Source organism: Grampus griseus (assembly GCF_964374135.1).
Source record: "Grampus griseus genome assembly, chromosome: 7".
Lineage (NCBI taxonomy): Eukaryota > Metazoa > Chordata > Mammalia > Artiodactyla > Delphinidae > Grampus > Grampus griseus.
In genome coordinates, this window is record NC_139001.1 from 113,293,880 (window position 1) to 113,315,851 (window position 21,972).

General features: G+C 37.1%; 1 protein-coding gene across 2 annotated transcripts in view; it reads right to left on the reverse strand.

The window, feature by feature from the left end:
- TUBGCP5 (tubulin gamma complex component 5) overlaps positions 1-21,972 on the reverse strand; it is a 55,488-nt gene that overhangs the window by 13,079 nt on the left and 20,437 nt on the right. For both annotated transcript variants that reach the window (XM_082657912.1, XM_082657913.1), the window contains exons 4-15: positions 20,406-20,502; positions 19,872-19,951; positions 19,336-19,471; positions 15,568-15,682; positions 10,072-10,161; positions 9,216-9,309; positions 8,471-8,717; positions 6,543-6,745; positions 5,367-5,482; positions 3,600-3,868; positions 2,427-2,625; positions 756-944 (exon numbers count right to left, since the gene is read on the reverse strand). In XM_082657912.1, coding sequence (XP_082514038.1) covers positions 756-944; positions 2,427-2,625; positions 3,600-3,868; positions 5,367-5,482; positions 6,543-6,745; positions 8,471-8,717; positions 9,216-9,309; positions 10,072-10,161; positions 15,568-15,682; positions 19,336-19,471; positions 19,872-19,951; positions 20,406-20,502 — 1,835 coding nt within the window. The remainder of the gene's footprint in view (positions 1-755; positions 945-2,426; positions 2,626-3,599; positions 3,869-5,366; positions 5,483-6,542; positions 6,746-8,470; positions 8,718-9,215; positions 9,310-10,071; positions 10,162-15,567; positions 15,683-19,335; positions 19,472-19,871; positions 19,952-20,405; positions 20,503-21,972) is intronic.

A 21,972-nucleotide genomic window follows, 5' to 3' on the forward strand; every position in this document is an offset into this window, starting at 1 on the left:
AGATCAGGATCGGGTATCATTTTTAGTGAAACGCGTTTACACTGTGCATTTACTAAAATTAGAAATACTAATACATCTTAAAGATTTTCAAAAATAATAAAAACAGCATATGGTTTACTTTTAATAATCAGAAAGAAGTTATTTTTCTATAACATTGAAGAAAATTTGGCAAAGTCACAAAAGTGTAATAAAAAAAGTTAATCCAAATCTATTCATGATGAATTTCCACTGTTAATATTTAGGGTATTTCTTCCCAGTCTTTTTTCCATGCATTAAAAAAATAGTTCCTACTATAATATATATCCTATTTTTTAAGATTTAAGAAACTTTACATTATTTAAAACTCTGTATAAACATAATTTGTATGAACTTTACGAAGTTCATACATGTAAATGAATATGCCATATTTTAATATGGATGTGCATATTTATGGATATGCCACAATTTAAAGAACTAGTCATCCATTACTAAGTAATTTCATGTTTTTTCTCTGATAGCAAACTTCGTGACAAGCATTTTTGTGTAACAAGCTTTTTCTGTATTTCATTTGGGATAAATTCTCAGAAACAAATTTCACAATAAAGTTAGGAAAACACTGATGGTCTACTGATCTTCTCAAAAGAAAATTGTTTATTGCCTAACCATTCCCTACTCTAATAAAAATTAGCTTGAAATCTAGGTTTAAAAATAACTTCAGCTATTCTTAAAGTACAATAAACTACCAACTACCTCCCAAATGAAACCACTCCTCATACCTGTAATCTTTTTTTAGAGTTCGCATGAGGTTTCCACAGCAATCTAGATACTGTTTGTCAATATGAGGATAGAGGCAAGATCTCAGCGTTAATTCAAAAGTCTGGCAAGTCACAGATTCTGATGATCTATCCACACATATGTCTCCACCAGCAAACTTCTCGTGAAAGTCACTCTGTTCCAAATACAACCTTTAATATAAAAATATGAGTCTTCTTTGTAAGAGTTGCTGTCAACAGAATTCTTTTTAAAAAAAGACATCAATTCTTTTTATGTCTTTTAATGGAGGTACAGCTGATTTACAATATTATATAAGTTTCAGGTGTACAACATAGTGATTCACAATTTTTAAAGGTTATATAGTTATTATAAAATATTGGCATATTCCCTGTGCTGTACAATATATCCTTGTAGCTTATTTATTTTATACATAGTAATTTGTTATCTCTTAATTCCTCACCCCTATCTCGCCCCTCCCCCTTCCCTCTCCCTACTGGTAAACCAATATTTTGTTCTTTGTATCTGTCAGTCTGTTTCTTTTTTGTCATATTCACCAGTTTCTTGTATTTTTTATTTTTAAAATTTATTTTTTGGCTGCGTTGGGTCTTCGTTGCTGCGCGTGGGCTTTCTCTAGTTGTGGCAAGCAGGTGCTACTCTTCATTGCGGTGCACAGGCTTCTCATTGCGGTGGCTTCTCTTGTTGCGGAGCGTGGGCTCTAGGCACGTGGGCTTCAGAAGCTGTGGCACACGTGCTCAGTAGTTGTGGCTCATGGGCTTAGCTGCTCCGCAGCATGTGGGATCTTCCTGGACCAGGGATTGAACCCGTGTCCCCTGCATTGGCAGGCGGATTCTTAACCACTGACCCACCAGGGAAGCCCTGTATTTTTTAGATTTCCCATATAAGTGATATCATACATTATTTGTTTTTCTCCATCTGACTTACTTCACTAAGCATAATACCCTCTAAGTCCATCCATATTGCTGCAAATGGCAGAATTTCATTCTTTTTAATGACTGAGTAGTATTCCACTGTATACATATACACCACATGTTCTTTATTCATTCATCTCAACAGAATTCTCTTAAATCAAAACTCTGGAGTCCCATATTTACCTTTAGTCGTAAAATTACCAACTATTACAGAAATAAAAATCTTTTTCCTCAAAGTATTCTTTGTGTGAAGCAGACCTTCACAGAGTTGCTTCTGCCTAAAAGATCAAGTACTGAGTAGGTCTTTCTAGCCCTTAGGGTTGAAAGTAGTGAATGACGGCCATTAGACAATAAACAGGGTATTGTGTGGGTATTAATAATTTATTTCATTGGGGCAATTATCTAAAAGCCCCTAAGGGCCAAGATACATCGGGAGGGTCTGACTCAACATGTCCCAGGACCCCTAACTTCCATGAGCGTCTTCTGTATGAGTGACAGCGCTGCCAATGGGCCTAGGGCTCATGATAATCTGTGGACTTTCACAAATAATAAAGAGGCTAAGTTATGTATCTGAAATAAGTGAATGCAATATATTCTTGTATTTCATTCATTAGAAAGGAGAGGCTACAAAGGTTTCTATTTTTAAGGCTGGAAAGCCCTACCTGGCAGAGATAAACAGTTACTAAATATTGCAGCACAGATTCTGCCATTTCAATCATTGAAAATCCTGCAGGTGCGTATCACCTTGCAAAATTAATCGCCAGCAGCGGATCATGAACATCATCCAGTTCAAGATGCCTCTCGGCAATGGACTGCATCTTAATGAGGGTCTCTCTGGTGGCCTGCTGCTCAGTGAGGGCCTGTGCAGTGGAGTCTTCTCCGTGTCGAAGACGAGACTGCACAGACTCCAGAAACAGGGTATACAGACTTTTTCTTTCTGCATCTGAAACATAAAGAAATGTGTAAGGTGCATTATGTTCTAATAAATAACTAACATTAAGAAATATTAAGTAAACTTATCTAAATATATTATAGCCTGGTATTTTTCCTTTGGCCTATGAAGGTCTATCCCTGTTTTGTTACCCTTACAGTATAGTACCCTTAGTACAACTAAACATTTTTATAACCTCTGTTAGACAATTGCAAAGTTCATGGTTAAACATTCAAAGTATAAGCTAGTTTTTTTCTGAACAGAGTAACAGCTTAAGCAGGAAGCCTGAAAGTAAAGTTACCATTATACTAGATAGCACTATGATAACACTAATAGGAGTCATAATTACATTGGGAAAAACACTTTGAACAGTGGCCCTGGAAAGTTCTTTACGTTTTATTATTCAGTTAAAAAGGAAACATTCCACAAAGTGAAAATATTACTTAAAGTAGATATAATAATTTAAACTAATTAACGTAACATTAAGATGATTTACAAACAAAACAACTAAGGTCACATCTATACCTCTCAAAGCCTTTTTAGACAGTTGATAAAACCTTAAGTATATTGCTTAAATTACAACCAAAAAGACCAGAAATTATATCAAGATTTTCTCAAAACCTATGATCAAGTCTGAACCGCTCACCAACAAATTCCTATCTGCCAGAGTTCATGTCCTCAGGTGCCAAATGCTGCTCTGCATTAAGAAATACCAGAGAATTGTTGTTAAAGGACCAGTTCTAAGGCATCAAGAGTAAGTAAAATGCATGTGGAACGTATTATCACTGCCTTTCAAACACCGTGATAAAAGTTTCCAACGAGGACAATCTTTTTTCAGTCAGAGCAGCATGATCTATCAATTTGATCATGGTGATAAGTTCCATGAAAATAAAAGGCTTTGATAATTTTCAAACTGCAAAATAATGTCATATCTCAGAATGGCAAGCGTGAAGATTGGAGCAGCTGCTCCACCACTAAGGGGTTACCTCTGGCTGTGGCTTGGCACGTGGTGCTCTCCATGCATTGCAGGTTCTTCAGCAGCTGCATTGACTTGCCAGCCATTATGATCTGCTTAAGGACGGGTTTCAGGAAGGACACCATGGTGTGCTGCCTGCTGGAGGGCCCTTGATCACTGCCAGAACTCGCACTAGCGTTATCACTCATTTTTTCTTCGTTTTCTGTCTTTTCCGATACACTGTATAGTGTGTAAGTTGCATACCAAAAGTCTCTGTGATTTACCGGAACATTCTTGTTTCTATAGGGAGTCAAAAGAATTTTAAACTTTAACTTCTCTTCCTTAAAAACAACAGTATATCTATTCTAGCTTAGGCATGTTGTCCAAACATTCCAAAACACAGTAATATCAATTATTAGTAAAACAATGCAATCTTTAGGTAAAATGGGACAGATGTTTTTACCTGACTTCAGCTTAACACAGAAAAGTGGACAAATACTCTGAATGGCATAGGTAAAATCTAACTATGCAGAAAGTTTCCTGAATTGGAATTAAACAAAATATGATTAATTTGGTTCTCTTTAAAGGTAGAATAAAAGTTTACCCATCTCCTCTGAAAGTAAACTCCAGAATTCCACATCTTTTTTTCCACAACTATTTCCACTGGACTATTTTAACAATGAAACAAGGTGTACTCATCACCCCCTAAGGATAGTCAGAATCCTGTTTTTACAAAAATCCTCATGTGCAACAGAAGAAACAAGACATAATGAGACCCAAGATTCAGCTAAAGAAAGGCCAGTTCTTTTATATGAGCACTGTGTAAACAGGGTTACCTTTCTGTAGCTCTAAGTTACTCTCCCTGATGAGTTAAATGGATAGCTATCAATAAAAACATGTATCCAGGGACTTCCCTGGTGGTGCAGTGGTTAAGAATCTGCCTGCCAATGCAGGGTACACGGGTTCGAGCCCTGGTCTGGGAAGATCCCACATGCTGTGGAGCAACTAAGCCCATGCACCACAACTACTGAGCCTGTGCTCTAGAGCCCGCGAGCCACAACTACTGAAGCTCGCATGCCTAGAGCCCGTGCTCTGCAACAAGAGAAGCCGCCGCAATGAGAAGCCCATGCACTGCAACGAAGAGTAGGCCCCACTCGTCACAACTAGAGAAAGCTCTCATGCAGCAACGCAGCCAAAAATAAAATAAATAAATAAATTAAAACAAAACAAAACAAAAAACATGTATCTGTACAGAGTGCAGAACTTAAGACTGAGTTAAGAGAGTGCAAATAGTTCTACATGGCAGTTTCCATGATTCTGTTCAGAAAAATCAATTAAGTGAAGGGGAATCATCATAGATTTTATGATGATCAAGATTTTCCTTAATTGTTTTATTAAATATTATACTAAAAAGGTAAAAAGAGCAGCCAATTAGGAGAAATAAATATATTAGAGGCATATTCTGTAATATTTTCACACCTTTTGTCTCATAGATAATTTATTCCCATTGGTTCCCTTTAATGAAGCCATCTGACATCACCTAATTCATTTTAAGGGACTCAGTGTGCCTTTCACCATACCAGCCAGCCCAAAACACACTATCACTCAAAAATATAATTTGCTAATAAGCAAAGCTGTGATTGACATAAAACTTGGAAAAATATTTTTGCACTGGTACCTGATGTCTTCTATAAAAATGCAAAAGAACCTGCCTATGGATCAGGTGAAGCTAACAGAACTGTACGATCTCCACATGGGAGAAGAGAGGTAAAGCCAGCTCCTGCTGTGCCTCCCTCACCTCTGGATGATGAACTCCCGGGCACAGTCGCACAGGTGCCCATGCACGATCCACTCATCTACAGTCTGCAGGTAGGGCCGCACGGTCTCCACCCAGAGCGAGAACAGCAAGGAGACCTGAGGAGACAGTGCAGCACGCACATCCATTCTCAGAACTCCCTCGTCTCTGGATTAAATGAGGTTCGAGCGTTTCTGAAGCACCTTTTAAAAAGTGATCCAATTTCTATGTTTTTTGAAACAAAGTAAGAAATTAAAAATCCTAACCATATGCTATAAAATCCTTATGAAAAACCTCACCTAAATATGAGAAGACCATATTGTCCATAGCAGGACCCTCTTAGGAGTGAAAGTTACCCAGGGACAACAGGTCTAAACTGGACAGTCCAAACTGGTATATGGTTATCCTATCCAAATAGTGCTATTAGCAAAATGTCCATTAACAAGGAAGTGATTCTGTTCTACTATAGTTCCTAATAAAAAGAAATTACAGAGCTGAAAGAAATCAACTTTTTATTGAAATGCAGTATCAAAATGGTGAGGAAAAAGAGTCACACCAACAAACTAGGCAAAACACCTAAATTATGTGCCCAAAGAAACATGCGGCTTTCTAGATTAAAGTCTAGATTTGTATTTTTTAAAATTGTGGTAAAAAAATACATAATATAAACTACACTGTCTTAACCATTTTAAAGTATACAGTTTGGTAGTGTTAAATGTATTCATATTGTTATGAAAACAGACCTCCTAAACCTTTTTCAGGCTACAAAACTGAAACTCTGTACCCATTACCTATCCCATTTTCTCCTCTCCCCCGGTCCCTGGTAACCACCATTCTCTTCTCTGTTTCTATGAATTTGACTACTCTAGATACCTCATATAATAGATCTGTATTTTTATTTAAGAAAGAGTTATTACAAATATCTATAAAAATCAGCTAGGTATTTTTCACATCTTGCTTTTATGTTTTGTTTTATTCTTGCCTCATCCATCTGGTGATCTTGGCAATTATAGATGAAAAGCTAGTTTCCTGCAGCCTCAAATTTAGAATCTAATTTGAAAACTCACAACAACTGTCTGACATACTATTTTTACAAATATCTATGACAGGCTATTGACCACTCCTATGGCTGAGCAGAATTAGTCACACACGGTGGACTAGACAAGGATCCCCACATACAGTTTGCTCAGAGGCTTCTCCAACATTGTCATATTCAAGGATGGCTTTGTACAGGGTGTTGAGCAGGTGAGATGCTCGAACAACATTTCGAGTGTCAGGTGGAACTTCTGCTACTCCAGTACTAAACACTTTGTGCAGAACCTTGAGCTGAGCCAATCGAGGTGACAACTTGTCCACCACTATTGCAAGAGTTATTGTAGTATCTGCAAATATCAAGAAATCAAACTTATTAGCAAGGAAAAATATCTGCATTCAAAATGTGATATAAATGCTAACCTACTTATGGAAAGGCATGGCAAACCGGAGGGTGGCAGGTTTTTTATTGGTTTTTTGTTTTTTTTTCAGTACGTGGGCCCCTCACTGTTGTGGCCTCCCCCGTTGCGGAGGACAGGCTCCGGATGCGCAGGCTCAGTGGCCATGGCTCACGGGCCCAGCCGCTCTGCGGCATGTGGGATCTTCCCGGACCGGGGCACGAACCTGTGTCCCCTGCATCGGCAGGTGGACTCTCAACCACTGTGCCACCAGGGAAGCCCAGGATGGCAGGTTTTAATCTCATGTTACAAGGAACTGATTTCCCCCAAAAAAGAACCCCCTAAAGAAGGAAAAGACAACTCAGCAGAAAAATAATGAATAAAGGAAGTGACAATTCATGGAAAAGGAAATTCAAGCAATTCTTAAACATACAGAAAGATACTCAACCAAACTTATGAAAAATGAATGCAGAATAAAACTACTCTGGGCAAATACAAAACAGACTACAATGGGCTCCTGTTTTAGTGAGGGGAGGCGGAGAGGGTGACTACTAAAGGTAACAAGAGCAAGTCCCTTCGTCAGGATGGCACAGCTCTGAACCCTAAATATGGAGGTGGTCATAGAGATCTACACATGTGATAAAAGGTAAAAGAACGGCAGAAAGATACTGCTTACCTCCTTGCAAAAAAACAAGGCCCTGCAAAACTGGTGAAACCCATGTCAGACCTGCAGATTAGTTAATGTACTATGCCAATGTCAATTTCCTAGTTTTGATAACGTCCTATAGGTGTCAACACTGGAGGATGCTGGGTGATGGGAACATGGGACTTCAATGCACTATTTTTTGCATTAGTTGTAAATAAAAGTTAAGGGGGAAAACCTGCATGCACTGGGTTACCATTTTCACCTGTCATATTGATGAAGACCCAAAAGTTTGATAACACACTGCTAGCAAGACTGGGAACAAACGGGTACTCATATATATTGCTGGCAAGGGTGTAAAGTTATTTATCTGTACCTCCGTAGAGAACAATGTGGCAATATCTACTAAAATCACATATGCCATCACATACTCTTTGACTTAGCAATTCCACTCTTAAGAATTTGTGCTATAGCTAACTTGGTGCACATGTGTACAATTACTTATACGTAAGTGGTTATCACTGCAGCACTGTTGCCAACAGGAAAAGATCAGGTACAGCCCAAATGTCCATCAAAAGGGGACTGGTCTATGATACATCCATACAATAAGATGCTCAATATGTAAAAAAGAACGAGGAGGCTCTTTAAATACTTGTATGGTATATTCCTCAAAATTTAAATTAGAAAGCAATTTGAAGAGAGCAGTTAAAAGACTACTAGGCATGTGTATATGAATACATGTTGCTTGCACATGTCTAAATTATTTCTGGAAGGATGTACAAGAAATAGATCAGTTGGTTGTCTCTGGGCTGGGGAACTAACGCAGCAGGAAAAAATTTCACTGTAAATCTTTCTATACTGCTTGGATTTTTAGAGATATGAATGGCTTAAAAACAATTTAAAAAAATGAGTGTATCCAGGAGAATTACTTATTTGCCATGTAATTTTCAAATCTTATATTAATTATTAACCTAAATGGCATTCAAAATATGAGTTACATGTGTTATGCATAAAAGGGAAGAATATTTAAATACCATTATTGATGATGCACTTCTCAATTTCTGTAAGTTCCTCTTTGAAACTAATGAAGTATTTGTACAGGGCCCACATGAAAGCCTGGTATGTTCTAAAAGGTGCTTCTGTCGACTTCTTAGGAACGGAACCATTTCCAGGTAACATGCTTTCAGAGCTGTGCCCCATGATTTCATCAATAAACTCCTGGAGTCGAAACACAACCTGGCCATATGCTGCTATTTGTTCTAGCACTGATCGTAAACAGCTCTACAACAGAAGCAAACCAGAATGATTTAAAGTCAGTCTTCTGTAGGCATTCTAATTAATATCCCCTCACTGTAAAATATTTCTTTTGTGACTTTTTTAAACAGTATGCTTAGTAAAAGACAAAGTAAAACGAGTATTTAGTTTTACATTCAGAGGAAACAGTGTAAGCATTAATTTTTATAAAATATAGAACTGTGGCTTACACTTTTTAAAAACACATAAATATAAGGTAAATGTACTGTAGGCAAAAAAATTACAGTAGACAGCTTTCCCAATAAAGAATGACAGAAAATACAAATCAGAACTAAATATGAACACCACAAACAATATAAAAGAATTCTCTAAGCACTATAAAAATACACACTTAATTTTGCCTTTTGGAACTTAAATATATTTAATAGTTAATTTTAATTTTGCAAAATGTTCTAAAGTTACATAACCATGATTTACATAAATCTTATTATTTAATTTTAATTACAATAAATACAAATAACTTACATTTGTCAAATGAGTTACTATAATGTTGTTCCTCACAGTTACCTTTCCATCTATCAGCTGAAATATAAAGAGCTTTTTTACCCCTGAAAGTAACCTGAAATAAAAAGATGAATGTACTTTAAGTTTAGAAAAATATACACTACAGTAATGCCTAAGAAATTTTAATAAAAGATTCAGAAGGGGAGGGTAAGGGAGGACAAAGAGGTCAGATAATTAGAAAACAAGACATCAGTCTTTTTATCTGATTACTTTAAGACTGATTATTTCAATACCATCTTTAAGAAAGTACAAAACAGTATTGTCAAAACATTTCCTCACATACATGATGGTCCAAACAGATCTTCCCACTTTTAAGCATGTCAGTATTATATTTTATGGCAGAGAGAACCAGAAACTGGAAATCTCAGTAGTAACAGCACTACATGTTACATTCTTCATCTTCATTTTTGTATGAACACAGTCTAAATTCTGAGATTCCTGGTTCCTAGGTACAGGGCACAGGTAACTCTCACTGATGTGCTCTGCCTAAAAAGCAGTAAGCAGAAAATTAGAAACCTTAACTTGAATTCAGATATTTAAAAAGTGATAGTCTAATCTTGGTTAAATCATATATGACAGTATTTAAATGGAAAAGAGGTAAATATACCAAAATCTCCATGGTCGACTCTAAAGTTTGGGCTTACTGAGTCTCCCAATCCAAATTTAGGTGTCGACAGGGACCTGATTTGGGTTCATACCTAATGGTCTATTTCTAATATGCATGTGAAAAACCCTCAAACACCTTTCTTCAGAAAACCAAAATTCTGCTTCTCATTAATAAAGTCTTTAGACTATGAATTAGGTTAACAGGTCTTACCACAGGGTTTCCCGAATAACCTGCGTTTCAGTAACAAAAACTCTGTCATCTGGAACATATAATGGGTCACTGGTATACAAGTGTTGGTCCCTATTAGATAACAAACATCAAATGTCAATGAAAAGATTTCTCATTAAGTAAAAGTAGAAGTCTCAAAGAATATGTGTAATTTAGTGGTAATTAAACCAGTAATTGATAAGCAAATAAACATAATACATACTTTAAATTTCCTCCCATATTCATTTTCACAAGTCAACTGAAATACTCTCAGAGAAGCACTTTCAGAGCAATTTTAAGTTTACTGCCGACTTAGGCAAATGTTTAAAACTATGTATTGTTGTTTTGGAAAAATAGTAACTATTTTTGCAGTAAGTACACTAAAACAGAAATCAAATAAATGGCCTAATATAAACCAATCCATTCACTTTGAAAATAACAAATCAAAAGACAGATTATAGTTAAATAATTTCACTTTAAAAATAATAATTAAATAACAAAACTGCTTAGGGCTTCCCTGGTGGCGCAGTGGTTGAGAGTCCGCCTGCCGATGCAGGGGACACGGGTTCATGCCCCGGTCCAGGAAGATCCCACATGCCGCGGAGCGGCTGGGCCCGTGAGCCATGGCCGCTGAGCCTGCGCGTCCGGAGCCTGTGCTCCGCAATGGGAGAGGCCACAACGGTGAGAGGCCCGCGTAGCGCAAACAAACAAACAAACAAACAACAAAAAAAACCCTGCTTAATTGGAATTGTTAAAAATTTCAAGGAAAAGCAGATTTGAGATTTGTTTTCCCTTCTCACTTGGCTGCCTTGTGAATAAACCCTTTCTGCTGCAAACCTTGGAGTTTCAGCATTTGGCTTGCTGCTCATCAGGCAAACGGAGCTAGTTCGATGAGGAACTGATCACAGGTTAAGTGGCAAGTGCAAAGTGTTATGAAGAATAAGTGACTGAGGAGAGCGGCCAAGATGGCAGAGTAGAAGGACCCTAAGCTCACGTCCTCTCATGAGCACAGAAAAATTACAACTAACTGTGGAAAGAAAAACTGATAAAAAACACTGAAACATACCAGAAAATATTAAAGAAGGAACCACAACAAGACAGGTAGGAGAGGCAGACTCGTGATATAATCAAATCTGATACTCCCCAGGTGGGTGACCCACAAACCGGAGAATAATTATATTACAGAGGTTCTCCCACACGTGAGGCATGCCCTAGTCTGGGGGGTCTGGCACCGGGAAGAGGAGCCCCCAGAGCATTTGGCTCTGAAGGCCAGTGGGGCTTGACTGCAGGAGCTCCACAGGATGGAAGGAAATAGAGACTCCACTCTTAAGGGCACAAACAAAATCTCATGAGCACCGAGACTGAGGGCAAAGGCAGCAATATGATAGAAGCCCGGGCCAGACCTACCTGCTGGTCTTGGAGGGTTTCCTGGGGAGGTGGGGGATGGCTGGTGACTCATCCTGGGGACAAAGACACTGGTGGTGGCTATATCAGGGAGCATTCACCTGTGTGAGCTCTCATGGAGGCTGACCTCTTGGCACCAAGACCTGGTCCCACCCAGTAGGCTCTAGGTTCCAGTGTGGGGATGCCACAGGTGAAACAAACTGGGCAGGGACACAGCCCCTCACCTCAGCAGACAGGCTGCCTAGACTTCCTGAGCCCACAGCCACCCCTACACATGCCCGCAGATACAACCCTGCACACAAGAGGGACAAGACCGAGCTTCACACATCAGTGGGCAGGCACCAGTACCTCCTGCAGGAAGCCTGAAGAAGCCCCTGGACCAGTCTTACCCACCAGGGGGCAGACACCAGAAGCAAGAAAACCACAGTCTGCAACAGCTCACTGATGAAATCAAAGAGGAAATAAAAAAATACCTGGAGACAAATGAAAGTGGAAACACAACGATCCAAATCTACTGGACACAGCAAAAGCAGTTCTAAGAGGGATGTTTATAGTGATACAAACCTAACTCAAAGAAGAACAAATAAAACCCAAAATTAGTAAAAGGAAAAATCATAAAGCTCCACAGTGGAAGTAAATGAAATAGAGACAAAAACATAATAGAAAAGATCAATGAAACTAAGAACTGGTTCCTTGAAAAGATAAACAAATTTGGTAATTTGCTTATCAGACTCATCAAAAAAAAAAAGAAAAAAAGAGAGAGAAGGCCCAAATCAATAAAATCAGAAATGAATAAGAAGTTACAACTGACACCACAGAAATACAAAGGGTCACAAGAGACTACCACGAGCAACTGTACGCCTAATAAAATGAACAACCTAGAAGAAATGGACAAATTCCTGGGAATGTACAATCTCCCAAGACTGAATCAGGAAGAAATAGAAAATATGAACAGATCAATTTCCAGTAATTAAATTGGATCAGTAATCAAAAAAAATTCCAACGAACAAAAGTCCAGGACCAGACGGCTTCACAGGTGAAGTCTACCAAACGTTTAGACAAGAGTTAACACGTATCCTTCTGAAACTATTCCAAAAAATTGCAGAGGAAGGAACACTTCTGACCTCATTCTACGAGGCCACCATCACCCTGATACCAAAACCAGACAAAGATATCACAAAAAAAGAAAATTACAGGCCAATATCACTGATGAACACAGATGCAAAAGTCCTCAGCAAAATACTAGCAAACTGACTTGAACAATACATTAAAAGGATCATATACCATGATCAAGTGGGGTTTATCCCAGGGATGCAAGGATGATTCAACATTTGCATATCAATGTGATACATCACATTAATAAATTGAAGAATAAAAATTACATGACCATCTCAATAGATGCAGAAAAAGTTTTTGACAAAATTCAACATCCATTTATGATAAAAACTCTAAAAAAAATGGGTGTGGAGGGAACATACCTCAACATAATAAAGGCCATATACGATAAGCCCAGCTAACATCATACTCAAAGGCAAAAGCACTTCCTCTAACATTAGACACAAGACAAGGATGCCCGCTCTTGCCACATTTATTCAACATAATTTTGGAAGTCCTAGCCACAGCATCAGAGAAGAAAAAGAAATAAAAGGAATCCAAATTGGAAAAGAAGTAAAACTGTCACTGTTTGCAGATGACATGATAATATATATAAGAAAATCCTAAAGACGCTACCAGAAAACAACTAGAGCTTATCAATGAATTCAGTAAAGTTGCTGGATACAAAATTAATATATAGAAATCTGTTGTATTTCTATACACTAACAATGAAATATCAGAAAGAGAAATTAAAGAAACAATTCCATTTACCATTGCATCAAAAAGAATAAAATACCTCGGAATAAACCTACCTAAGGAGGCAAAGACCTGTAAGATGAAAGAAACTGAAGAAGGATACAAACTGAAGAGGATACAAACAGCTGGAAAGATATACCGTATGAAAGAAACTGAAGAGGATGAAACTGAAGAGGATACAAACTGAAGAGGATACAAACAGCTGGAAAGATATACCGTATTCTTGGATTGGAAGAATCAATACTGTTAAAATGACCATACTACCTAAGGCAATCTACAGAATGCAATCCCTATCGAATTACCAATGGCATTTTTCACAGAACCAGAACAAGAAAATTTTAAATGTGTATGGAGACACAAAAGACCTTGAATAGCCAAAACAATCTTGAGAAAGAAAAATGAAGGTGGAGGAATCAGGCTCCCTGACTTCAGACTATATTACAAAATTACAATAATTAATACAGTATGGTACTGGCACAAAAACAGACACATAGATCAATGGAACAGGATAGAAAGCCCAGAAATAAACCCACACACTCATGGTTAATTAATCTACAACAAAGGAGGCAAGAATATGCAATGGAGAAAAACAGTCGCTTCAATAACTGGTGCTGGGAAAACTGGACAGCTACATGTAAAAGAATGAAATTAGAACAGACTCTAACACCATATACACAAATAAACTCAAAATGGATTAAAGACCTAAATATAAAACTGGACACTATAAAACTCCTAGAGGTAAATATAGGCAGAAAACTCTTTGACATAAATCGCAGCAATATTTTTTTGGATCCGTCTCCTAGAGTAATGGAAATAAAGAGAAACATAAACAAATGGGACCTAATTAAATTCAAAAGTTTTTGTACAGTAAAGGAAACCATAAGCAAATCAAAAAGACAACCTACTGACAAGGAGAAAATATTTGCAAATGATGCAAATGACAAGGGATTAATTTCCAAAATACATAAACAGCTCATACAGCTTAATTTGAAAAAAAACAAACAACCCAATCAAAAAATGGGTAGAAAACCTAAAGACACTTCTCCAAAGACATACAAGTGGCCAACAGGCACATGAAAAAATGCTCAGTACACTAATTATTAGAGAAATGCAAATCAAAACTACAATGAGGTATCACCTCATACCAGTCAGAATAGCCATCATTAAAAAGTCTACAAATAGGGCTTCCCTGGTGGCGCAGTGGTTGAGAGTCCGCCTGCCAATGTAGGGGACATGGGTTCGTGCCCTGGTCCGGGAAGATCCCACATGCCGCGGAGCGGCTGGGCCCGTGAGCCATGGCTGCTGAGACTGTGCATCCGGAGCCTGTGCTCCGCAACGGGAGAGGCCACAACAGTGAGAGGCCCGCATCCTACAAAAAAAAAAAAAAAGTCTACAAATAATAAATGCTGGAGAGGATTTGGAGAAAAAGGAACCCTCCTCCCCTGCTGGTGGGAATGTAAATTGGTGCAGCCACTATGGAGAACAATGCAGAGGTTCCTTAAAAAACTAAAAACAGAGCCCCAATGTTCATAGCAGCACTATTTACAATAGATAAGACATGGAATCAACCTACATGTACATCAAAAGATGGACAGATGAATGGATAAAGAAGATGTGGTACACACACACACACACATATACACACAATGGAATATTACTCAGCCACAAAAAGAATGAAACACTGCCATTTGCAGCAACATGGATGGACCTAGAGATTATCATACTAAGTGAAATAAGTCAGACAGTGAAAGGCAAATATCACATAATATCACTTATATGTGGAATCTAAAAAAATGATAGAAATGAACTTATTTATAAGACATAATTGCACTCATAGGCATAGAATAGAAACTGCTACCAAAGGGGATAGCAGACGGGGGGAGAGATAAATTAGGAGTTTGGGATTAACATATACACCCTACTACATATAAAACAGGTAAACAACAAGGACCTACTGTATAGGATAAGCAACTATATTAAACATCTTGTAATAACTCATAATGGAAAACAATCTGAAAAAGGATTATATACACACACACACACATATATAAATGTATGTATGTATAACAATCACTTTGCTGTATACCTGAAACTAACACAACACTGTTAAATTCAATACTTCAATTTTGAAAACTGTTAAAAAAAAGTTCAAGAAAGCATTTGATTTAAGTCACAATTCAAAACCAAATATTAAAACATCCAAGTTTCCTCTATCAACACATGAAATGGAAAATAGCTTCTTACCAGACAGCAGCTAGATTGGAGTGCAAATGTAAACTATGAGGAAACCTCGAGGATCTGACTGTCCAGTACTGACGGACCACATGTTGTTCCAGCCAGCTTCGGGCATCTGACTCATCTAGTGGAAGGGAATTTATTTACATTTAAGTTATAAGAGTTAACAACAAAATACTTGATCAGCTTTGCTACAAAATCTGGACTTATGATTCCATTCAAATATTCAATTGACAAAGGGTCTTTAAAATAACAGCTACCCAACAACATTTATATATATAATCATTTACTTAAAACCATACACACACACACACACACACACACACACAGAGACATACAAAATTTAATTGTCACTGCTAGAAAGTAAAAAAAAAAAAAAAAAAAAATTACTCGATTTTAAAATGACCCATGAATAAAAAGACACAATCAGTATACTTGAATAATTCAATAATCATAAAAGAAATTGAAATGGTAACTTAAGATGTTCCCAAGTACCCCCAAAGCCTCAGGACTAGTAGCAGGGTTTGAAGGATTAGCTATCTTATACAGATTGTAGTAGAAAACAGAAAAAGGGAGAGCTGTCTAACATTTTATGAGGCCAATATAACCCTGCTTCCCAAACCAGATAAAGACATGATAGAAAAAGTAATTCATCCAAGAATAAAGATTAAAAATTCTCAATTAAAAAAGGCTAACCCAATCCAATACTACAGTAAAAAAATAACAGAATGATCAAGGAAGTTTAGCTCAGGAATTCAAGGATGATTCACTATCAAAAAAATCTATCAGTAAAGTACTAGAGTAAAAGTGATGAATTATAGAATTATCTCACAGATAAAGAACAGCACTTGATAAAGTTCAATACTTATTTATAATTAAAGACTCCTAGAAAAACAGGAATAAAAGTCTTAATTTTACAAAGGACACATATCCAGAACCTATGCCAAAAACTATCACACTTAATTAAGGAATTTCAGGGGCAACCCTCTTGGGATTAAAAACTACTCCAGGAAACCCATGCTCATTGCCACTGCTTCCTCTGCAGACTAGAGGGCTGGCCAGGAAAGAGACACGGTTAACATGTCATTAAGAAGATATAAGGTATAAGAACTGGCAGGAGGGGCTTCCCTAGTGGCACAGTAGTTAAGAATCTGCCTGCCAATGCAGGGGACACGGGTTTGAGCCCCGGTGTGGGAAGATCCTACATGCCACAGAGCAACTAAGCCCGTGTACCACAACTACTGAGCCTGTGCTCCACAACTACTGAGCCCACGCGCCACAACTACTGAAGGCCACAAGCCTACAGCCCGTGCTCTGCAACAAGAGAAGCCACTGCAATGAGAAGCCTTAGCACCACAACAAAGAGTAGCCCCCACTTGTCGCAACTAGAGAAAGCCCACAAAGCAACGAAGACCCAACACAGCCAAAAATAAATAAATAAAATAAATAAATTTATTAAAAAAAAGAACTGGCAGGAGATAAAACTGTCAATATTTGCAAACAATACTGATTGTCTACGCAAAAAACCTAATGGAATCAACAATATATAAGCAGTATGAGAGTTCAGCAAGAATGCTGGATATAAGAACAATTTACAAAAAACAAGTGTCCTCCTACTCCAGCAATAAATAAAACAAAAAAAGACACTATTCACAATAAGAACTATTAACATACATAGAAATTAACAAAGACTTAAGGTCTTTACAAAGAAAATTTCCAAAATCTGGTAAGACATTAAAAAATTAGAATAAATGCAGATATTTTCATAGTAAAGATGTCAGATCTCCCCAAGCTAAATCTATAAATTCAATGCAATCCCAATAAAAATTCCAGCTGGATTTTTAAAAAGGAACTTTTAAAATGTCTTTAGAAGAATAAAAGCCCACAAATAGCTAAGCCTATTTTGAAAAAGAGTAAAGGAGGTGAGGGGGAAACTTGCCTTCTATGTGTTGAAACACAGTACAAAGCCATATAAATAAAAAGTCTGTTCCTCCACAACTCACACTCAGGGAAGAGAACTGAATGTTCAGAAATAAATAAGTGTATAGATACATAATAATGTTAGAACCACAAAGCAATGTGGAAAGAATGGACTGTTGGGAAATCTGCTCATGACATGGGAGAAAAATAAGCTGGACCTTTTAACCTCACTTCATACATAAAAGAGGATCTGGTGGTCACTAAAGAGCTAAACACAAGCTCTAAAAAAGCAAACAGAAGGAAAATACAGGGGAATGTTCTTTTAGAGAAAAATATCAAGGCCCAAATTCTAACCATACCATGAAAAATTCAGATTTGAGTACAATAAGGAATTTTTAAAAATCACAGATTCTGTTTGAAGGATACCATGAACATACAGGTGACTAACTAGAGGAAGAAAATTGCAATGTCTCAAACCTAGGAATTACTATCTAGATATACAAAGAACTCTGAAGTATAGGGATGGGCGAGAATGACATGAAACTCCAAAGAAAAGCAAGCAAAGGATATCAATGGATACATCGTAGAAGGGGCAAGACTGATCCCAAGTACTTATCCTGTGTAGTCAGACAAATGCAAATGAAAACAGCAGACCAAATCAGAGGCGGGGTCCTAATCAAGTAGGTATGAGATTGTGGACCAGGTCCATAATTGGGCATGGCATTAGGGAGAACGGCTGAAGGCAGTTCAGGCCTGTCCACAAGAGAAGCTATTACAGAAATGAGGTACTGCAAACTGCAGCATCCTACTCAGCCATTAGGAGCAACAGAAGAGATATGCACAGAGTGACATGGACAGATTAAAACAGAGTTAAATGAAAAGAAGAACAGAACAGAGTTTACACAAAGCATAATACCAGTATGTAATTTTAAAAAAGGAATACAACCAACCAAAACAATGTACTTTACAAGAACTCAACATGTTTGAGAACAGATATCAAATACATTAGAACAGGAGCCTGTCACTGGGCTGGCAGAGAAAAGGAAAGGGGAGTGAGAATCAGAAAGGGCAGAAGAGAAGAAATAAACTAAACCAAAAGGCCCTGCACGGGCTGCTGCTGCTGCTCACATGCTCCGAGCTGATTAACCCACACTCTACCCTAAAGGTCCAATTCAAGAATGAAAAAGAAAGGGAAGAGAAAAGAAAGCAGAAAATCGTTAGCATGCTAAATCAGCTTTAACTACTTTATGTGCATTTGGCAAGGTTCAGGTACAATGAACAGGGCTAGGTCACAGACCCCAGCTTCTGGGGTTAGCTTCCCGGCTGTGACCGTGGGAAAAACACTGTAACCACGCCTCTGTTTTTTATCTACAAAATGAGAAGTAGGATTAGATGTTCTAATCTCTAAGGTTGTTTCCAGCTCTTTCTGGATTCTACCAATTCATATTTTTTTTACTAAAAACTGATAAAGCAGACATTCAAATTTAAAATTAAATTGTATGGATCTTTTCCTTTTATTTAGTCACTAACTTTAGCAAAGCCAATCCTTCTCAAAAAAAAAAAAAAAAGAAAAAGAAAAGAAAAGAAACAACCATTTAGGACTAACAAAGTTCTCAGAACTATATTAAAAAAAGACCAAAATTGCACTGTAAATGCCCTTTCAACATTAATTCTATAGAGCTACTTCTTAGGCACTACAGAAGAAAGATCTACTAATGGTTTAAAAAGGTTTGTTTTTAAGGACGGCAGAGCTTACCAATATTTTAAACCACATGGAACTGATTCTCAAAGCTTGCCTTTCCTTCTAGAGAATTCTTCTATCAGAAAATGATGCCAGTATCTAAGAACACACACTACCTTTCCAGCTGACTTGAAGTCCCAGCTTTTTGTTTTGATCTTGTTCTTCTAATGGTGTCCTGTCCACCTGAATCCCAGAGTCCTCTCTGCTTAAAGGCTGTTGATCATCTTCATCTTCACTTTCTTCAGACCAATTCTGATTAAAAGAAGGCAATACACCTTACCCTTAGAGCACCTAACAACTGGAGCTATTTAGACCAAAAGATCAAGAAAATTTCAGAAGAAAAGCAAAATCTTTATCAAATAAAACCTTTTTCTACATATCTTGAAAGTTACTATTATAGGATGGAATTAGTTTTGGTGGCAAAATCCCAAGATTTACAGCTCCTTAAGGGATACATATATTTTCTGATCAACTTCCTAGTACCGATGTTTGGGTGCAAAATCTTAATAAAACTTCCATAATAAACCACTCTAATTTAGTGAAGAGTGTTCCTGTTTTAGATAAGTTGCTGTAGGGCAGAAGGACCCATAAAAATCATCTAAATAACTTGGCATGTATTTATATTTTCAGTAGCAAAACCACGGCTACTTACTGGTGTGTCTACATTTGGGCCAAGGTCAATTTCTTCACCTTCCATCAAGTATTTTCCCCAGTCGAAATCGTCTTTCTTTTCTAAAATACAGCAGAAGAATTTCATCAGCTTGATCAAAAATATGTGGGAAGCAATTATACCCCAATAAAGATGTTAAAAAAAAAAATATGTGGGAAAAAAACCCCAAATTACAGTAAAAAGTCTAACAAAACTCATAATAAAATACACTTGGGAAATGAAAGTTCAAAAATATTGAAACACTCAATAAGTTGACATTCTAATACATTAAAAAATTTAATTTCTTTATCTTCAAAAGTGATTTTTCTCTTTATATAACAGAAAGTTTAACTTACAAAGTCAGAACTCATATTTTAAAAGAAAATTTACAACTATAATTGCACTTAAGACAACAGAAATATTTTAGTTTCAGATTTTTTTTACAACTTTTTATAAAATCTCAAAGTCTGGTAATTAAGTCATAAAACCAATTTCTCTTTTATTTGTTATATATATGAAAAGCATTTGGTAACATACCCACTTCTTTATCTCTTGGTGTTTCCACATAATTGCTGTTTGAAGGAGAATCAGACAGACATAGAAGAAGTGACAGTATGGAATAATGTGCATCTGTCTTTAAAACAAGAAATGAAAAATATGAATCACTGAGGTTGGTAAGAGCTTTCTAAACTAGTTTGAGTAAAGAAAAGATAACCCCATGACAGTTATGTCCTCAATTTTTTTTCCTGGTTTAAGAAAACACAAATCATACCTAAATAAATCTCAAACTCTAAACTTGTTTTTATAGTTCAAACATGTACAGACAAGGAACCTGTCAAATAATGCACTACCTGAATCATAATGAGGAATCTCAGACAAACCTAAACTGAGGGACAAGCTACCAAATAATTAGCCTGCTCTCTTCAATAATGTCACGGTCAAAAAAAGAAAGGGTGAGGAATGTTCCAGATCAAAGGACACCAACTGGTGAACCCAAGCAAAAAGTACACAGGAGTTCCTTTTAGTATTCTTCAACTTCTAAGTTTTTTTAAAACTTAAATTGTATTTTAAAAATCACATTTAAAAAAGCTGCCAAAAATGAAAAATACTCCAAATATGCAAACAGTCATAAACTATGCATGGAAAGGAGAGAGGAGGTGAATTAAAATCAAGGAAGGTAAGGAAGTCTCAGGTTACCTCTCCCTATTATATGTTCTATAGTACTTTATGTACAGCTTCATAGTGTTTATCGTAATTATAATTAAATAGCTATTCACAACTACTTGGGTAGTGATGATCATGTCTTGTTTATTCCGTATTCCTACCACCCAGTGATGACAGGGACACAGTAGACACTTGGTAAACTTTCCTGGGAATGATAAGGCAATATATCACAAATTCTCTGCTTAGAAATGCGTTAAATTCCTTTAACAAAAAAAAATAATTTTCATTCCATAGAGAAGAGTAGTCTAAAATGTAAATACTTGAAGAAAATAACTCCCAATATATAAATCTATTATTTAGTAATAATTGCTAACATCAGATTGCTTATTTTGGAAGAATTCTGTACACCTGAAACAGGTGAATGTTACCAGTGAAAGAGGAGAGAACTATGTACAGTAAAAGCAAGAGCACACACAGTGCCCTTGCAGACCTCCCTACTTTGCCAAGGACCAGAACTACCGCCCTGTAGCTGCATGGTGATGCACAAAAGCAGCACATGGTCCTGGGAAGAGGACCTGGATGAGGCCATTCCCCTACCCCTTGTTCATTTTTTTTGCTAACATCTGTAAGGGAGCTTGACACCTAGAAGACTGATTAATTGAGGTAATCACTGAACTAAAAATTAGCATTAATGGCTAAAACATAACCTATCAATCAGCTAATATCACGTTTTAACTGAAGTCACTAATAGCATTAAAGAACAAAGAAGACTGCTGCTAAAAGTTAGGGCCCTGGAACTTAACATTTAGATGATACAGGAGACCGTCCAAGATGGCAGATTGGGAAGACCTGCACTCACCTCCTCCTACGGGCACACCAAAATTACAACTATTTACAGAGCAACTATCAGTGAGAATGCTCTGCAGACTAGCAGAACAGA